We start from the raw sequence: 20,196 nt of genomic DNA, 5'->3' as shown, positions 1-20,196 counted from the left end.
CACAATTTCCGCACAAACTTAGCTCGGCCCAACTTCCCGCTAACACTTTTAAAGGATATATAGTTGGGTTTGATTTGATTTAGTTCTTAAATTTATAAAACCGAATAGATTTTTTTATTTTTTTTTAATTGAATCAAAATGGTCCATAAACACCTTAATATTTGGTTTGAAAATTTGGGTTAAATTTAAATTTCAAATCCCTCTAATTTTTAACTTGGGCTTGTCATAAAAGATTTTAATGCGACCCAATCTAATCAACTGGTTCATAAACATAAACTTTTTAGGAAAATTTGGCGAAAAGTTTTTTTTGGTAACTTGTTGAGGCATGGACCCATAAAAAAAACTTGTGATCCCCTCAGTCTTATATTTTTAAAACTATATTCTAGCACATCCTTTATTTGAAATTAGATATTTTTCTATTACATTTTTATTCTTATTTTGGTCAACATGATTATAGGGTAACAATTTTTTTTTTTTCAAAATTTTAAAATTGCATAACTTTCAAAAGTCATATCCTTTTTTTTTTATTTATAAAACTTAATATTTTTTAAAAGGGAAAATTACAAATACACCCCTTGAAATTTGCTTAAAATACAGATTACTCCCTATGGTTGGAAAAAGTTACAAATACTCCCTTGTCATAATTTTTTATTTAAGTGAATTAACTGAAAAAATAAAATTTCTAACTGCTTTCCTATGCAATAACAAAATTAATTGAATTATTAATTGAAATAAATTTATAATATGATTAAAAGTTAATTAACTTGTGATTTATTAATAAAAGAAGTCATTTGTTATGAAAAAACTTGAAGGAGAGGGATGCAATTTTGAAAATCACAGGGATAATTTATATTTTAAAAAAATCTTAGGAGGTGTATTTATAATTCACCTTTTTAAAAATTACTCAATGAGATCTATTAAACAATATTTCAATTGAATATAAAATTTAAACAATATTTCAATTGAATATAAAATTATGTGAAATGAAAAAGTAAAAATTTCACACTATTTTAATGTTAATGTTTACATTTTTTTTTTTAATAAACACATGTGATTTTTTTTGAAAAGTGCAAATATTCATATTTTCAATGAATTAGAATAGTAATTTTTTGAAAAGCGTGAATATTTTTTTGAAAATGTGAATATTCCCACCAACTTTCACACTTCCAAAAAATTCATAACATTTTATTTATTAAATTGGATATTAACACTTTTATAATTTTTACACTTGTAAATTAGATTGTGTCATGACCAAAACCCGCCTCTATAAGTTTAGCGTCGTAACCAGCTAGTAATTTGTGATTATCGAAGGCCTGTTTAGAAATAATGACAATAATATACTATAAAGGGGGCTGGAGGAAGCCAATCAATGATAATATACATCGTCCAATGAGCTGTGAGGACCTGAATGGAAATAAACTTTCATATACATAGTTATATCTACAAACACTTATGTCCATAAAACACATATATACAAGACAAAACACAAGTTAGGGATTTAAATCCCATTATCAAAAACAGTCTTAACAAAAGTCATAAAAAATTCATTTAACTCCAAACAACATTAAAAAATGGTGGATTTAGATCACCCCAAAAAGCCTCGATACAAGTTGGTTCGGAACCTCACGATGAGACACAATAGCTGGCTTGACAAAACAATGGTTCGGGTCGACGCCACTAGGTTTGATATGATGCTCGATCAACTACATATATATAAGAAACAGTAAGCTAGGGCCCAGTGAATAACAACTGTGTAAAGAGGTTAAGAATGATGTCCTTACAGTATTTGAAACAATCGATTATCAATAGAATATTTTCAATCAATATCTTTTTGTCAATTAGTCGTTCAATCGTTCAATTCAATCAATCATATTCGTATAGGTCATACGTGGTACATCCAATAGCAACAATACAATAGGTCTTACAGACTGAACAATCAATTGATGGCCATCAAACAATAGACAATAGTTTCAAGAATTGGAACTGACAGAGATCTCTGTAACAATAGCGATAATAATATCAATAACAATAGCAATATGCTATGGATGTCACGAATACAGTTCAAAAGAGGATCATCATTCAATCAATAAAAAGTATCATTTCAGAAAACAATATTATTTATCAATCGGAAAATAAATAAGATTGAACATATCTTTACAACAGTGTTACTCACAATAGGCTCCTGAAAAACACGTGGTAATGGTTTGGCATCCGACCTAACAAATAAAGTCAAGCATAACATGATTACAATCACATTCTTATAATACTACTCAATCTACAGTTTAATCAATCAATCGGTTGCTTACGAATTTGATTCTTATTCATTGCTCACTCACTCGGTTCTTCGTTTTTGTTTCTTAATTTCATTTGTGTTTATGACGTGCACATGAATGCAATTGCACATGAAAACTCGTTAAAGTCATGCAAACGAAGGCTCGAAAGGTGGAAAAGTGAAGAGAAAAACAAAATCGAGACTGGCCTGCTGGCCGCTCGTACGGTGGCTTGGCCGCACAAGTGGTGGTCAAACAGAATGCACCCTTGAGCACATGAAGATGGGCTGCTTGTGTGGTGGCCCAGGCTACTTGAGTTGTCTGGGTTGAAATGGTGTTCAAAAATCTGTCCAAGTTTTGGAGCTCATATTTTGCAAACCCAACCTCACTTTCATTTATGACAAGGCCAAAAACTCTTCAAAAACATTTTGAATTCACAATATCTAACTTCAATTTTTTTTAACTTTAACAAAAATCATAAATTTAAAAAAAGGCTCAATTTCTATGCAAAAAGTCAATCTCTTGAATTTAAATACAAAATATCCTAATGTAAACTAATTGAGTTCCAAAACTAGAAATTACATGGAGGTTTTCTCCTAACTTTGAAAACCCAAGTAAGAAGTAAAGACAAGTAGAAAATCATGAATTCCATAGAAATTATGCCATGTATGTAGGATGTAAGAGCAAATTCATTCAATTCTTTCATATAAAGACATGCATGTTCAAAGCTTTTAGTTGTATGAATAAATCCTTTAATTTAGTCTTAAAATTCATCCTATTACAACACAAACCTAAAGGATTAAGCATGTCAATTTCATGGAATAGGTGAAGAGTTCTTACCTAAAGTGAACAAATTATGGAGGAATGGCCTTCAATTCTAGTTCTTCTCCCTTTTTTTATCCTTCTCTTCGTCTTCTCTGCGGAGCTCACTCTCAAAGTCTCTCTCTCTCTCTCTCTCTCTCTCTCTACGTGTAGTGTAAAGCAAGCCCACTAGTTTTTCCTTCTTTGGTCAATTGATGTGTAGAATACTCTATAATAACAATAATAATAATAATAATAATTTATTTCCTAAATTAAATTGTAGTCAAGTAATTCAAATTTAATTAATCTCATTATCTTATAATCTTAATTACACTAAATTAAATTATACTAATGTGAATGAGGCTCTAATTCCTATCCAATTTTCTTAATTCTAACTTGTTAAAAATTAACGAATCAGCCAGGTTTAATTCATAACTCTACCTATCTGTTCACACTGACCATTCCATACACATATATCACACGTGGCACATAATTCACAATTAGCACATAATCATACAATTAACACTAAACAAACAATAGTTATAATTAATTTACTTAATTAAGGAGGTGATTGTCACAGGTTGTGATTGTATGAATGTTCACATTTATAATAAGATTTTCTCTTACAATCAAGTTTCAAATTAGAATGTGATTGTATTACCAAAATGTTCAATTCTATTTCATTTATAATTTAATTTTTATGTAACTAGTGCTAATAGAGTCATTTTGTATCACACATGACTTGATGGATTATAAATTTTTTGTATAGAACTAAATGAAATATAAGCTATCTAAATGGAATTTTTTAATAAATGTCCATTTATTTTATTATTAGATTATACTAATGAGCGAAATTCAAACAATTATTAAAACGGGACTCAAGTCATAAATTTAATTTCAATTTTTTTAGGTAATAGCTCTATATTTTTTTCTTTTAGGGCCAAAGAGATAAAATAATTTAAAAGATCATATTACCCCTATATATCAGTCTATTTGTCCTTGTCATTCATTTGTCTACTTATCTGTCCAGATGACATCTATCTGACTACCTATCTATCCACTTGTCATTCACTATTTATTCATACGGTGGTACTACATGCACGAATTAGTGTACTAACTAGTGTACCACATTAGTTATACCCCACTCATTAATCACATTAAAAATATCAAAAACCTCTTAAATTATGCCACATCATCAATTGATACACTAATTAGTACACTAATTAATACATATAATATTATTCTTATTCATATGTTACCCAACTATCAACCTGATATGTTTATTTACCCATATTACCACTACCATTGCTAGCCACGATCACCGTCGTCGGCTGAAAACTTTCCTGCCATTTTTTTGGCAACTCTTTTGGCCTCAGAGGTGATCTAGCAGCAATAGAATAAAAATGAAAAAAAAAATCTTCAAATTAACAATTTATTCTTCTCATCAAATAATTTTATTATCTCCATAATAATAAAAATAAATAAATAAAAACCTAATCTTTGAACGCTAATGTCAAATCCCATAAAAATGGTTTATCAACAATATAAACCCATATTAAAAAATCTCAATTAATTACTAACATTTCAAAACAAAAAAACAAGTTAATATTAACCCATATACATTTACTTGTATAAATGAGATGCACTTCAACTTTACAGTATAAGTCCAACTGACTATATATTCTTAACCACTCAATCATCTGTCTTAATACAATGTACATGAAAAATCTCATTAATATTTATCAAAAGGAAAGATATGATTCACTAACTTTCTACAAATATATTATGCATCATACAAATCTAGCTGGAATAAATAATATCCATTGATTTACTTTCTCTAAATAAATTTCTCAGTTAATTTTGTAAATATATAGGCCAATTTTGGCAACATGAAGTTTTGGTCAAAAAAAGTTATTATAAAGTGTCAAGAAATCATTACAAAAGTCAACTCTCAAAATAATGCATATTATTGTTAAAGAAAAATTAAATTCATACAAAAATTTTTTTTTACAAAAATGATGTGTCAATATAATTAGAGTAATGATTCATCCCCCTTTTCCCCCCACCCCCTTTGACCCCCTCTCTCTCTCATTGGTTACCTTTTCTTTTTCTTTTTCTTTTTTTTCCTGCTCCTCCAATCACCCCTGCCACGTGGCAAAGGGGGGTGAGGGGGTGACCCCCAAAAGGGGGTCCCAAGCATTATTCATATAATTATTGTAAATAAATTCATCTTTAATGGTATTTTATTTGAAAGTAAAAGGCCCACAACGAACCATATCATTATGTATGAATTTTTTATTGGACTATGCACCAATAAATCCCAAATCTTTATTTTATGACCCATTTGGTCCTACATTTTATCTTATGATCCAATTAGTCCCAAGCTAATGTTAATGACAAAATAACCAGTGTTACACTATGTTTTGTGCTTTTTAGTAAGGGTAAATGAGGAAAATCCCAACGTGGTATCGACTGAAATGCCCAAAACCTTTACTCTGTAGATGTTTGTTTTCCCTTAGTGGTATTGTGAACATCAAACATCATCATCATCAAAACAACATTATTATCATCAAAACAAACATCAAACATCACAATCATCAAACAACGGCCCCGTTTGGTGTAGCTGTTAAAATAACTTATAGATTATACCTTAACATATTATAGATTATGACTTTAATCAGAAGTTGTTAATCTGTTTGGTGTAGCTGTTAGATTATAGATTTAAGTTGGTGAGTAGTGTTTGTTAAATAAGCTGTAAAATAACTTTTTCAATTAATTTTTATATTTTGTTTGTCTACATTTCTCATAAATAATAATAATAATAATCTATAATCCATTTGAATCTTTTTCTATTTTTAAAAAAATAAAAAATAAAAAAATCTAAGAGTATAACCATAAATTAATATGTCCACAGCAGAAGCTGATAATCAGAAGCAAGGGCAAGCAGCTTATCAGAATCAACTTTTTTGAGTTAAAATAAGCTGTTAGAATCAGAACCTGTTTGAAATAAGTTTAACCAAACAGTCCGAAATAACTTTTTCAAAGCTAAAAGTCATAAGTTAACTTTGAAAAGCTGAAACAAACACCCCCAACATCAAACATCATCATCAAAACAACATTAAACATCACAACATCATCATCAAAATAACTATTAAACAATTTTTTTAGTAACGATTAAACATCAAAATAACGATTAAAATAACATCAAACATCAAAATAACGATTAAACATTTTTTTTTGATCAAACATCATCATCAGATTAGGGCTTTGGTGATGTTAAGACCCAACAGGGGTTGAGTCTTGGAGGCCATTAGATCGAACCCGTACGGGATTAAGAGGGAATTGATTGAGAAGATGCTGACATTGTAGGGTAAGATTTTGATGAGAGACTTAGATTCCTCCGCCTCCTCCGCGGTTAGTGCCCTGAACGGGAGCGCCGTTGGGGCCGATGACGTTGACGGCTTTGGTGCGACCGTCATCGCCTGAATCGATGACGAACTTGACGACCTCGTCGTCGCCGAGGATGCGAAAGCCGTCGGATTTGATGGAGGACTGGTGGACAAAGAGATCTTCGCCGCCGTCGTCGGGGGTGATGAAACCAAAACCCTTTTGGTCACTGAACTACTTCAGGACCCCCTTCATCCTCGCACTATTGTCTTCTTCCATTGGATCAAGAAAGTTCCAAGGGATGTCACAAACCCTAGAACTTAGAAAGCGAAGAGATGAAAACCCATTGATTGAGATGTTGTGATATTTGATGTTGTTTTGATGATGATGTTTGATGTTTATTTAGATGATGATGTTGTGATGTAACAAAAGGACTAAATGGTTTATAAGAAAACATTTAGGACTAGATGGAGTAACATTTTTCAATATGAGATTTATAAGTAATTTTTCCTTTTTTATTTGTATAGTATTATTCAAAATTTTAATTATAGAAGATTCTAGTCATACATAAAATTCACATAAAAAGCTTCACAAAATAATGTGACAATGTCATTGTTGTAAATAAATATATTTTCAATAATGGTGGCAATCACAAGGGTTGGGGGTGGTGGTTGCTAGGGCTACAATGATGTTGAAAAGAGGTTATAGGGGTATTGAAGTGAGGTGGAGTCGAGGTAGGGAAGGGTTGGGGAGTTCGTGGGAGGGACGATGACAGCCAAGATAGGCTATGGAAGAGAGAGCGAAGGCAATGGTGGGCCGTCGAAACTAGAAATGGTAGAGAAGAGTGCCGCTAGAGCTGGTAGTGGCTGGGTTGGGAGGGTGGTGGATGGGGTTAGGGTACTTTGGAATGCATCCAGATGGTCTCAAGTAGGGGTGAGCATGGCTCGGATTGGACCGGATTGGGATAAAATCAGGACCAATCTGTTATCTACGGTTCTTGAAAAATTAGAACTAATCCAATCCGTTTAAATCATGGAACCAATCCATTTAAATACAGATTGGATCGATTTAGGACCACTGATTCACATAATTAAATAACAAAAAAATATATATAACACTTTAATTTCATAAAAATATAAACATAACGCTATATTAGTTCCACACTAGCAACATGTTTTTTCTATAATAGTGACATACTGTTCTAGAATTTAAACAATCAGAAGAAAACTAGTTTCACCATAAGTATTTAGACCATTACAAATTAAAACTAAAAACTAACAAACAAAAGTAATAAAAAAAGATATTATACAGTTTCAGGTTTGAGTTTAGATTTTATATAAAATAAGAGAAGATACTATGGGGGAGGATGTATAATAAAAATATAGACTATTTGTATACGGTCCGGATCGGTTCCAATCCGGAACGGTGAGGTTCAATCCGGAACCAATCCGTGGAACCGAACCGCGGATTCAAACAACTAATCCAAACCTATCGAATTGGACTGGACTGGATCGGATTACGAATTTCACGGATTCCTTACTCAGCCCTAGTCTCAAGTTTACAAAATAGACTGGACAGTGTTGTTTGGGCCCATAGGGCTTACTACGGGTCTAATTTTGAAAATCTAAACAGTTCAATGTGTAGGGTTAGTCGAGTAATTTATCCCTGCAAAAAATCACGTTAATTAGATATTGATAATCTCTTGATCATAACACATATTTTTAACAATTTTATTTTTAAAATCATATTTACTATTAACAAAAATATGATCTGATCAAGTGATTATCGATATTCGATCAACATGATTTTTTACAAGAATGAGGTATTCAACGAGCCTTACACATTGAACATTTAGATAATCGAAATTGGACCCATGGGCTCCACGGGTCCAACAGTATGCTCTAATCCGATTTCAGATGGGATACAAGCCTAATCCTTTTGAGATAAGGTGGTGTGAATTGAGAAAATAATAAAAAAAAACAAAAATGGTGTGAAGGTGTGAACTAAGAAATAATGTGTATGAAATTAAACTATTGTGTTCAAATAGAATCTCCGATTCCATAAAATAATTATAGTTTAAATGTGATATTTTGTCTTTTTAATTTTTTAACCTACAAAAAGACAAAGTTCTCTTTTGTGAAGGTAAAAATAAAAAATTAAAAAAAATTTAAAAAAAAGCCCAACTTATTAGCTTATTAATTTATTTGAGCCACATCATTATTTTATTTTTTTACAAGTTTTTTCATAATAAGTTAATAAGACCCCAAAAAAAAAAAAATACTTCCTAAAATAAGTCAAAATAGACTAAAAAACTAATAAAACAAAATATAACATCCAAATTATAACCATTTTTTTTTTCTTACAACCATCCTATCAAAACAAAAAATAAAAAATTTATCCCAAATAAATTTTTTTAATCAAACTAAAATAAAGTTTTTAAATAAAATAAAAAAATGAAAAGTCACACTATAAAATTCATTCCAAACAAAGGCCTCGTTTGGGGAGTAATTACTTTCAACAATGCTAGAGAGCCACAATTTTTGTGGCCATAATGGCTCAAAACTGTCAAAACGACGTCGTTTTGGCATGTTTTGCACTCAAAACGACATCGTTTTGACAGTTTTGAGCCATTGTGGCCACAAAAATTGTGGCCCTCAAACATTTTCCAATTACTTTAGTCAAAAAGTTAAAAATCATTATAAATTATCATGTCATTCTCTTTATTTTTCTACACATATTTTCATAAAAAATTAAAAAGTTACTAAAATAATTTGATAATGCTACATACACCAATTAATATACTAACTAATGTATTAATTAATGTTATGATATTATTACAAATTATAAATACTCAAAATTTGTTTCCAAACCAAGCGAAAGCCTGCATATTAGAGATTAATAACGAGTGGCCTGTGTTAGCTAGGCCGTAATATAAAACGTGAAAGCATTCAAAGTTTACAAACCCACATATCCGCGTTTACCACAACATTCACGAACACGATGGAGAGATCCAGCACCGGAAGAGCTGAAAATGCCGATGAGAGCGGTGTCGTTTCATTCTCAGATCGAGACCTTGAAAGGAAGAAGGTGAAAATGGGAGAACAAGAAGAAGAGAAAGAGTCGGTGGAGCAGGTATTCGAGTCCAAGGAGGTTCCGTCATGGCAGAACCAACTCACTCTGAGAGCCTTCGTAGTGAGTTTCGTGCTCGGAATTCTCTTCACTTTCATCGTGATGAAGCTGAATCTCACCACTGGGATTATACCTTCTCTCAATGTCTCTGCGGGGCTCTTGGGATTCTTCTTCGTCAAGACATGGACCAAGTTTCTGGACAAGTCTGGACTCCTCAAACAGCCTTTCACTCGCCAAGAGAACACCGTCATTCAGACCTGCGTCGTCGCTACCTCCGGCATCGCCTTCAGCGGTATGTTCTTCTCACTACTCCTCAATGTTCCCCCAATTAATTACTTCCATTTTGTGTGATACTGGCTTTCATTTCACCATTCTTTGACATTTTTAACTTCAATTTTTCATACGATCCCTCTGTCTCTCTCCATTTTTTAAATTCTGGATTCTGATTCGATATTGAATTTTTTTTTTTTTTTTTGCATGTGTTTGTCACCGATCCATTTGATTTGATGGGTCGCGATGGGGCCATTTTTTTTGGGGGGGGGAGTTATCTGAGGATTTTGTATAAAATTAGGGAGTCAAAACTAAATTTGAATTGTTTGTGGTAGTGGCATTGGTAGAAAAATGCTACAAATCTCAAAATTTTACAAAAAAATTGACCAAATACTCGCATGATTGTTAGGTCAATTGTTTAGTAGATTTGTTTTTTTGGTTTTTGTAACCCTAGCATTAGGGATCAATCCTATTGAGGCCAAATTATTTGGTTCGATATTTGTTTTCATTTTTAAATAAGTTAATTGTTTTTCACGATTTAATTTTTAATTTTATAATTATAATTATAATTTGAAATCTAATAGACTGTTTATATATCTATGTATAATTTGTTACACACTTGATTATTTTAATAGTATCATGTATATATTTATTGAGTTTTTAACTTTTTTATCTTGTAAGTACGTTCTTATATGATGAAAGAATTAATTTTAAATAATTATTTAAATAAATATTTTCTATAAAATAATGACATATTATTTAATATTTGAATATGTTAATGATCATAACGTGAAAAATGACAAGATTTATATCGTAATTTCAAATTGAATTGAACTTTTATGGTTCAATTTAGTAGTGATTTAGTATCAATTTATTGGGGAAATTATAATTTCGTGATGTTTTAAAAAAATATTTATAAATATATGAAATTTTTTTAAATTTTAATTATTAATATTCAGAAAATTTATTATTAATGTGCCATTTTTTTTTTCTTCTCTACATTTACACTGAATAATAATTTTTCCTAATTTATTTTAAAACCAATCCAAGCCAAACAATGCTGCCTAGTGTGAACATAATTAGTGTGAGTTCGATATGAGTGGACCTTGGATGATCCGAAGATAATGGTGGTGTTTGGTGTAGCTGTTAAAACAGATTATAGATTATAGATTATAGCTTAACAGATTATAGATTATGACTTTAATCAGAAGCGGTTAATCTGTTTGGTATAGCTGTTGGATTATAGATTTAAGTTGCTGAGTAGTGTTTGTTAAATAAGCTGTGAAGTAGCTTTTTCAATTAATTTTTATTTTTTATTATTCACTATTTGTCTACATTTTTCATAAAAAATAATAATAATATTTAATAGTCCATTTGAGTCTTTTTCTATTTTTAAAAAAATAAAAAATAAAAAAATCTAAGAGTATAACCGTGAATTAACATGTCCACAGCAGAAGCTGATAATCAGAAGCAAGGGGTGAGCAGCTTCTCAGAATCAGCTTTTTTGACTTAAAATAAATTGTTAGAATCAGAAGCTGTTTGAAATAAGTTTAACCAAACAGTTCAAAATAACTTTTTAAAAGCCAGAAGCCATAAGTTGGCTTAAAAAAGCTATACCAAACACCCCCAATGAAATCACGTCAACTTCGTGATCAAAGTACGTATGGCATTAGCATAACAAAAATGGTAGAGATTCTAATTTTTTTTAAAAAAATTTCTATCAAATATCTTATATGAGACTCACACATTCATGTGAAAATTTTAATAAAATTTTTAAAATTTTTGACATTACTCTTAGCATAAAGATCTAGATGGTGGTTGCGTGGGTCCCAATATTCAACAGTCAAGGCCAAAATATCACCAAAAATTTACTAATTTTTAAATCATCAGCCTTGCTATACGTAATTTTGAACTATATTAACCAGACAAGGTTTAAAAATATCCAGATTAGCTGTAACAAAATAAATTTTAACATTGTTATAATACATTGTTTGTTCACAAGTTATATACTATTTTATTATTTATTCTAGAAAAAATATTTCTCCTATGGTCTATCACTCGATCATCTACCTGGTCGATCATTCAATATCTCTTTTATCTGGACAATTTTTACCAAGAGGTCGACCACTTGGTCATCTACCCGGTTGACCCCCCAACATCTTCCATCTAGGCAATTTTCATTAAGTGGTTGACCATCTAGTCATCCATCCGGTCAACCGCCTAATTGACCACCCAATAAAAATGAATATTTTATAAAACTAAATTTTGGAATACAGAGTCTGATGAAGTGAAAATGTTAGCTAAAATATAAAAGTAGATTTTTTATTATAATTTAACTCAAAATTTGAGGAGTCTGATGCAGATGCTCTTACCAACTTAAAAACATTACCAAAAAAAATCACTAGAGGTAAGATCTCACATACACAAATATGGTATTTAAGGTGATCAATTATAGCTTGAGCACGATTTGTATTTGGCTGGTTAAAATTTGTTCAAACTCAATTCATTAAGTAAATAAATTAATTTTAAATACATTTTGAAACTTGTTAAAATTTTGAAATCAAACTCAAACAATAAATTAATTATTTGACTTTGTTTGACAAGTCCAAAAACTACATAAAAGTACCAAAACATTAAAATTTGGCCCGACAAATACTCATTTGAGATTTACTCAAAAGTTTAACAAACTAAATTTAAATTAATTTTGAAACTCGTTACAAATTTTTAAATAAAGTTTGAATAATTAATTTTTTCCTTATTTATATTTAAAGGAAGAAATTTCTCTCCACTCTGATATCAGTCTAAAGTACTGTTCTAGTCCGATATTGGACCCCCATATTTAATTAGGTCATGGTAGTACTAATAAATTAAAAATAATTATACATCAAAATAGCACCATATGTATGCACCTTGGGATTCTCAACTCAAAGTAAAAGTAATAAAGATTCACCCATTGTGTTGTGTGTTTTTAGTATTTGCCTATTATTTAATTCTATTTAAGTAGATTGTTTTTAAAATTTATTTATTTTATTTTATTTATTTTTTTAAATTAATGAGAAGTAAAAGAAGCTGCTGGTGGTGGTCCCAACTAGTTAGATGATTACAGTTTTTTTTATTATTTGTTTCTTTTGAGTTAGTTAGAAAGCTATTTTATTGATTAAAAATAAATTTATAAAAAAAAAGTAATGTGAAAAATAATTTATTTGTTCCATTCTTTTAATTTTTGACTCTTTTTATTGACTTTTTAAAAAAGTGAGAAATGAGTTTATAGAATGAGTGAACACTTTTTTTAATAAGATAAATTTATTTTAATCTATAATTTAATTTTTAGTCACTAAAGTTTAGGTAGTGCTTTAAATTAATATTACTATTCTAAATTATAAAATCTATTACTTTTAGAAGCTAAAGTGTTAGATGTCAATTTGTAAATAGAATGGAACATTAGTTTAGGACATTAATAATTTTTCTAAAGTGATACATTTATTGTTGATGATAATTTATATAATTAGTGTGATCAATTTTAATGACATAACATTAATTAGTACATTAATATCCACGTTAATTAGTGGACGGAGTACCATCGCACCAAAAAATCAAGAAACAACATTTTCATCGCATTCAAAATTTTGTATTGGTAATAAAAAAAAAAAAAATATATATATATATATATATGCATTGGAAAGTAAAGCAACGATTGTTATCAGTCCCTATTTTGGGAACTGAAAGTCTTGGGATTGTCAACAGCCACCGTCCACGCATATCCCAAGTTGAGTTGCAGAATATTAAATTTACCATCATCATATTTCTAGAGAACTGATTTTGAACCTAATTCAAACTGAACCCGACTTACATGTTACTCAATATTCATTAGAATAATGCTTGGGAACCCCTTTTGGGGTCACCCACTCACCCCTTTTGTCACGTGGCGGGTGGTGATTGGAGGAGCAGGGAAAAAAAAAAAAAAAAAAAAAAATGTAACCAATGAAAGAGAGAGAGGGTCAAAGGGGGTGGGGGAAAAGAGGAGATGAATCATTGTTGTATTCATTATAACCATTCCTAATTTAAGTCCAACATATCAATCAATTTTAACTTGAATTTTGGGTCACATATTATTTTTATGTTTATATATAATCTCTTGAGTGCAAGGAAAAGAGTTTACAACCTTCTTAAGATGAGAATATTTCAAAGATGATGTTAATGTTAATAAAGATCCTGTTTGGTAGAGTTGTGGAAAAATGCTTATAACTTATGTCTTAATAGCTTATACCTTATAACTATGAACATAAGTTGATTTTTGACTTATAAATTAAGCATCTCCTGCCTCACTCAAAGAATAAGTTGATTTCTGACTTACAAAAAGCTATAAACTGCATTATTAAGCTAAACCAATTACATCAAAATAGCTTAAATTAAGCTGAAAGCTGAAATAAGCAGCTTTTAAGTTGCACCAAACAGGCACAAAATATCGGTCTTATGTCTCATAGAAGTATTTTGGCTTTCGGACGGTGCTTTTTCCTATTGGCAAGCCATTTTTTTTCCACCCAACTACACTACCATGTATATCACACAGTATTAGCATGATTAGTATTTTAGTGTTTTCAAGTAGTTTGAACTACAAGAACTAACGCACTTGTCGTACATTATATAGAAAAATTGGATTTTAACTTCGTTTGGGAAGTAAGATTTGGGCTAAAATAGTCATATAAGACAAAATAGGCTATTTTAGCTCAATAAGACAAAATATTCATCCAACCCATAATTATTACATTATTTCTTTCACAAAAAAAAGCCAAAAAAGTCAAAAAAAAAAATCAAAAGTCCTTCCCAAACTAGGCTTTTTAGCCCCAGGCTAAAATAATCAAAAAAGATAAAAAATCAAAAAGTCAACCCACTTCCCAAACGGAGGCGTTGTGTTTGCATTTAGTTTGTTTTATAAAATGGTTGTGGTGAGAAATTAAGTGATCTTGTTTGCTGACCATTTCATGGCGATAATTCGTGGTAGCTCTTAGTTCCATGTGAATCTTTAATAGTAGAACTAGTCTACACTGTTCTTTGGAAAACACATAAATAAATAAAGCATTAATTGATGGTGGTTATTGTCATGCATTCTTTGGCACCAACATTTTGGGACTATTATTTCCTGAAAGCATTGAACTTCAGTAATAATTTTTGTGTGGTGGTTGGCTTGGAACTATTAATTGCTTTCATGAATTTTGATTGGCCTGTGTATTTGAATTTCTCCTTAACACATTATGACATTCTCATCACCCAAGAGAAAGAGGAAGTGGGGGATTATAGTATGGTCCTAAAGTCTGTTCCTTTTGGAAGCCACTTACTTATTCATACAAATGAGAACTTTTCTTTTCTTTTTTCTTTTCTTTCAAGTTAAACAACTTTCAGTCCCTTTGGAACATGAGACGAGAAAAAAAGAAAAGAAAAAGGATTAGACATTTTATTTACCTGATTAGTAAAGTGATTACATATATGAAGATTGATTTGTAAAGTGATTACATGTATGAAGATTGGATGCTTCACGCACCACATACTTACCATCTCAGCCACCCCTGAGAGCAATGTGTGTGAGAGGAAGTGGGTGTGGATAGAATTATGGGGGTGTATTTAGAATCATGCAATAAGATTCCTTGGGGTTGGGTATGAAAATAGGATGGGGACATTGTCACGTATTGCTCTCCATTTAGGTAAAGTGACCTTTAGGACCATATACCTTCACTTCTCATATGCTCTGGATGACCAATGAACCTGCACTAATACAAAATGTAAGTTTTTGTGACAAAACCAGATGATCAATGCTATTTGCAGCCCGCATCATACATTTTACTCTTGATACCTTGGTTTAAAGAGGCATGCCTCGTCTAGGTCTTTTAGATTATTAAGGCACTTTGATGTTCTAATTTCGTTGTTCATCTAGCCCGAAGAAAATATAATTAGATGCAAAACTAATTCAACAATAAAGGACACAAATTAGTACATTGAGACATTTGGAGGTAACAGAATATATGAACTTTCATACGATTATATGAATTTGAAGGGGCTACAGTGGTTCAATTTATGAAGTACTATAATAATACAATTCAAATGCTTACCAGCAAGATTGTCACAAGGAATGTCGGTGATCACAAAGCATGCTTTATTTTGTTTTCTCACGAGGGTTGAGTTGCATTGCTCCATTGATCAATTTTCCCACAGCTTGATCCAACCTAATCTCAATATATGTGGTGTCCTTGCCAACTATTTTTTGGGTAGTCTGGCTCCCTTGGAGGTACTTGATATTAATGAGCTATTATTTTACTTAGCAGCGATTGCTCATCAAATTTTACGTAAGACCATATACCAACATCTAATGTGAACCTAATGTTTCTTTGAATTTGAATAATCAGGAGGCTTTGGGAGTTATCTTTTTGGCATGAGTGAACTTGTTGCCAAACAGTCAACTGAAGCTAATGATGCACAGAATATAAAGAACCCAACGTTGGGATGGATGATTGCATTTCTTTTTGTCGTTAGCTTTCTTGGACTCTTTTCTGTGGTGCCTCTTCGAAAGGTACATTCTTAAACTCATTAACTAGGTGCATATAGATTGAAGTATTGCTGACATGTTCTCTATTCTTAAATCTGATTGCTGTCTCTATCGCACTCTTTGCTCAATCCATTTTAACCTCATCTGTGTCATTAACCGCTAATCTATGACTTTTACTTTCGAAATGTATTGTCTCATATGCAATCTGTTCCATTCCAGATAATGATCATAGACTTTAAACTGATTTATCCAAGTGGCACTGCAACTGCTCACCTTATCAACAGCTTCCACACTCCTCAAGGTGCCAAGCTAGCAAAGTAAGGCCTTGACCAAAAATTTATTTCATCATTCAATCTTAATAAATTTGATCTGACAGATTGTGTTTGGTTCTCCTTTTATTTTATTGTTTCATTCCAGGAAACAAGTCAGAACTCTGGGCAAGTTCTTCTCATTCAGTTTCTTCTGGGGCTTCTTCCAGTGGTTCTTCACTGCAGGGGATGACTGTGGATTTGTAAACTTTCCTACATTTGGTCTCAAAGCTTATGAAAACAAGTACATACATAAACTTTGATTCTAATGAAGCAATTCAAAATTCCTTTCATATTTTATACCATAAATGAATTCAAATAGGTAATCACACCATAATAATGGTGGACTGTCTTGCATCACATCTTTCCCCTTAGGTTGGTGAAGGCCTTCCCACAAAGGACTTGTCTGGAAATAATTCGAACTTAAACAAGATGCAACCTTTTGTAGTATTGTGCCTGTTGATGAAGAGGCACCAAAAGCATCTTTAAATATATGCCTTGTATTCACTTGCAACCCACTTCAAAAAATTAATTCTATCTTCCTGCTGACAAGTTTGTGTGTGAATGATAAATATCCTTATGGGAATTTCATCAAGCGTTTTGTGTTCTTACAAAATGGATGGCAAGAAATTAAATGAGTGAATACTGAAAGCTACAAACTCATTATTTATCTATTATTGACATTTCATTTTTGGAGTTCAAGTCTTCTGATCTTTGTCTTTTAAAATCAAAATATAGGTTTTACTTTGATTTCTCAGCAACTTATGTCGGTGTCGGGATGATCTGTCCGTATATAATCAACATATCTTTGCTAGTTGGAGCAATCCTATCATGGGGCCTAATGTGGCCACTCATACAAGTACAGAAAGGCCATTGGTACTCTGCAGAGCTTAAACCAAACAGCCTCCATGGCCTGCAAGGTTACAAGGTAACTTTCTTTCCTTGTTCTAAAGCCATAGACCGAATCAGTGTTTGCTCTTTTAACCTTTTTTTTTTTAATCCTTTCTTTGCCACAGGTCTTTATAGCAATAGCCATGATCCTTGGTGATGGCCTCTACAACTTTGTCAAAGTCCTCGGTCACACACTATTTGGTATGTATCGTCAATTCCGTGATAAAGGACGAAACAGTGTCCTCCCTGTTGCTGGTCGCTCCCCCTCGATGAATAGTTCTCTATCTTTTGATGACCAGCGTCGGACCCAACTCTTTCTCAAGGACGAAATTCCAACATATATTGCAGTTATTGGCTATGTTGGTATTGCCGTTATCTCTGCTGCAACACTTCCACTCATCTTCCACCAACTCAAGTGGTACCATATTGTGGTTATTTACATCTTTGCACCGACACTAGCCTTCTGCAACGCATATGGATGTGGTCTCACTGACTGGTCCTTGGCATCCACCTATGGAAAGCTAGCAATCTTTACAATTGGGGCATGGGCAGGATCGTCCCATGGTGGTGTCCTTGCTGGATTAGCAGCTTGTGGGGTCATGATGAACATCGTGTCGACTGCGTCTGATCTCATGCAGGACTTTAAAACAGGCTATATGACCCTGGCTTCACCACGGTCCATGTTCGTGAGCCAAGTCATTGGAACTGCAATGGGTTGTGTTATTTCCCCTTGTGTATTTTGGCTCTTCTATAAGGCTTTCCATGATTTTGGTGTCCCGGGTTCACAGTACCCTGCTCCTTATGCTCTTGTCTATCGCAACATGTCAATCCTAGGTGTTGAAGGCTTTTCAGCTTTGCCAAAGCACTGCCTCAATCTCTGCTACGCTTTCTTTATTGCAGCCATAGTTGTCAATGCCATCAGAGATGCTGTGGGGAAAGAGAAAGCTCAGTTTATTCCTCTTCCAATGGCAATGGCAATACCCTTTTATCTCGGATCATACTTTGCTATTGATATGTGTGTTGGGAGCTTGATACTATTTATTTGGCGGAAGCTAAACAAGGACAAAGCCGATGCATTTGGACCTGCCGTGGCTTCTGGATTGATTTGTGGGGACGGAATATGGACTTTGCCCAGTTCAATACTGGCATTGGCAGGTGTATATCCTCCCATCTGCATGAAATTTCTGTCAAAGAAAGCAAACTCAAAGGTTGATGCTTTCTTGGGTTCTTAAAAGGATTCTTATTAGTTCAGCAATTATATGTTCTGTCTTGGGTTTTTGTCATGTTCTTTGTTTTCGCAGCTTTCCCACCTCCTTCAAACTGGTTGTTGTGTATACATTTTAAGTGCATAATCATCAAGTATTTGTCATTGATCCAACACTCCAGCTCATAGTTGACTACTACTAGTATGAAGGAGCTCAAAAAGTCCTAGATTGTATTGAATAACTGCAGTGGGTAACAAAGTACATGCTATAATCTACTGTTTGATGCTAGTAGTTTCTATATTTGATTGGATTTTAAACTATTGGAGATACATTTGCTTGCAATGGCAGGCTTTTTGTATCTTTCCTCTGAAGTAGCTTAAAACAGACTGGGGATTGCAATATAAGGGCCAGTGAGACTGTTTTGTTGCTATGATTAACAACAAAATTAATAGTGAGGGAATTAATAATCCATGATATTAGTGTATGATTGATTATTTAGCTATATTAGAATTCATGACTAATAATTGGTTAGTCAAAAACAATCCATGGATTTATATATATATATATATATATATTTAAATGACTCAGTTTTTTTTTTTAAAAAAAAAAAATCATCAAAATTAGAAATAGTCAAAAAAATATAAATTAATCCCACGTAATTTTAATGATATAACTTTGAATATAGCTGGATAAATTAGAGATAGTCAAAAAATATAAATTAATCCCATGAAATTCCAATAATATAACTTTGAATATAACTGGATAACCAATTAGAATTCCAACTATATTAAAAGTTTTATTATTAGAATTCGATGGGGTTAATTTATAACTTTTTTTTAATATTTTTGTTTGTAAATGATTTTTCTTAACTTTAAGTCGATTTTTTATTATTTTCAACATTGCCTTATTTTTTAGGTTTGTCGGGTCTAAACCATCTTAAAAATAAAAAATAATTTTTTTAAAAATGTTACGAAAGACAAAAATAAATCAAAATTTATTGTTTTAAAAAAAAAAAAAATTCTTACATAGCAAAGGTTTTTATTTATTTATTTATATAAGTTTAAAATTAATTATAAGTACACCCTCTAAGCTTTATTAAAAATATAACGTATCCTATCACATGTACAAAATCATAGCTAATCCTCTAAGATTTTTAATTACATAATAAATAACCCATTCCATTAATCTAACAGCGAAGTTCTATTTCCACACTCTTTAATCTCTATAGACATCATATCTCAATTAACACATTTATAAATTTGATTATATGTTTGCATACACTAAATATTCCAACTATAATCCTAACTCATAATATGTCCACACCACCAAAATAGTTTTTTCCACACACTACACCTTCAAACCACTAAATCATTCATACTGCACAGCATTCCTTAAGG

The 20,196-nt window shown here is 31.7% G+C and overlaps 1 protein-coding gene and 1 long non-coding RNA gene across 2 annotated transcripts; one reads left to right on the top strand and one right to left on the bottom strand.

Annotated features, from left to right (window-relative positions):
* Positions 1 to 1,405: 1,405 nt before the first annotated feature.
* On the bottom strand, positions 1,406 to 3,237 carry LOC114291200 (uncharacterized). Its single transcript, XR_003639310.2, has 3 exons — positions 3,111 to 3,237; positions 2,174 to 2,216; positions 1,406 to 1,703 (listed from the first exon to the last, which is right to left on the bottom strand). It is a non-coding gene; the product is annotated as an uncharacterized LOC114291200 (long non-coding RNA).
* A 6,092-nt stretch (positions 3,238 to 9,329) lies between these two features.
* LOC114291193 (putative metal-nicotianamine transporter YSL7) lies at positions 9,330 to 18,972 on the top strand. The gene is made up of 6 exons (XM_028235246.2): positions 9,330 to 9,879; positions 16,256 to 16,419; positions 16,615 to 16,712; positions 16,813 to 16,947; positions 17,442 to 17,631; positions 17,720 to 18,972. Exons 1-6 carry the CDS (start codon positions 9,459 to 9,461, stop codon positions 18,824 to 18,826), a joined length of 2,115 nt encoding a protein of 704 aa, XP_028091047.2. The 5' UTR covers positions 9,330 to 9,458; the 3' UTR covers positions 18,827 to 18,972.
* The last annotated feature ends 1,224 nt before the right edge of the window (positions 18,973 to 20,196 follow it).

Source organism: Camellia sinensis, chromosome 4 (assembly GCF_055761805.1).
Source record: "Camellia sinensis isolate YWXY chromosome 4, ASM5576180v1, whole genome shotgun sequence".
In the NCBI taxonomy this organism is placed as follows: domain Eukaryota; kingdom Viridiplantae; phylum Streptophyta; class Magnoliopsida; order Ericales; family Theaceae; genus Camellia; species Camellia sinensis.
Note: the sequence above shows the minus strand (reverse complement) of the source record. Positions and strands in the feature narration are given on the sequence as shown.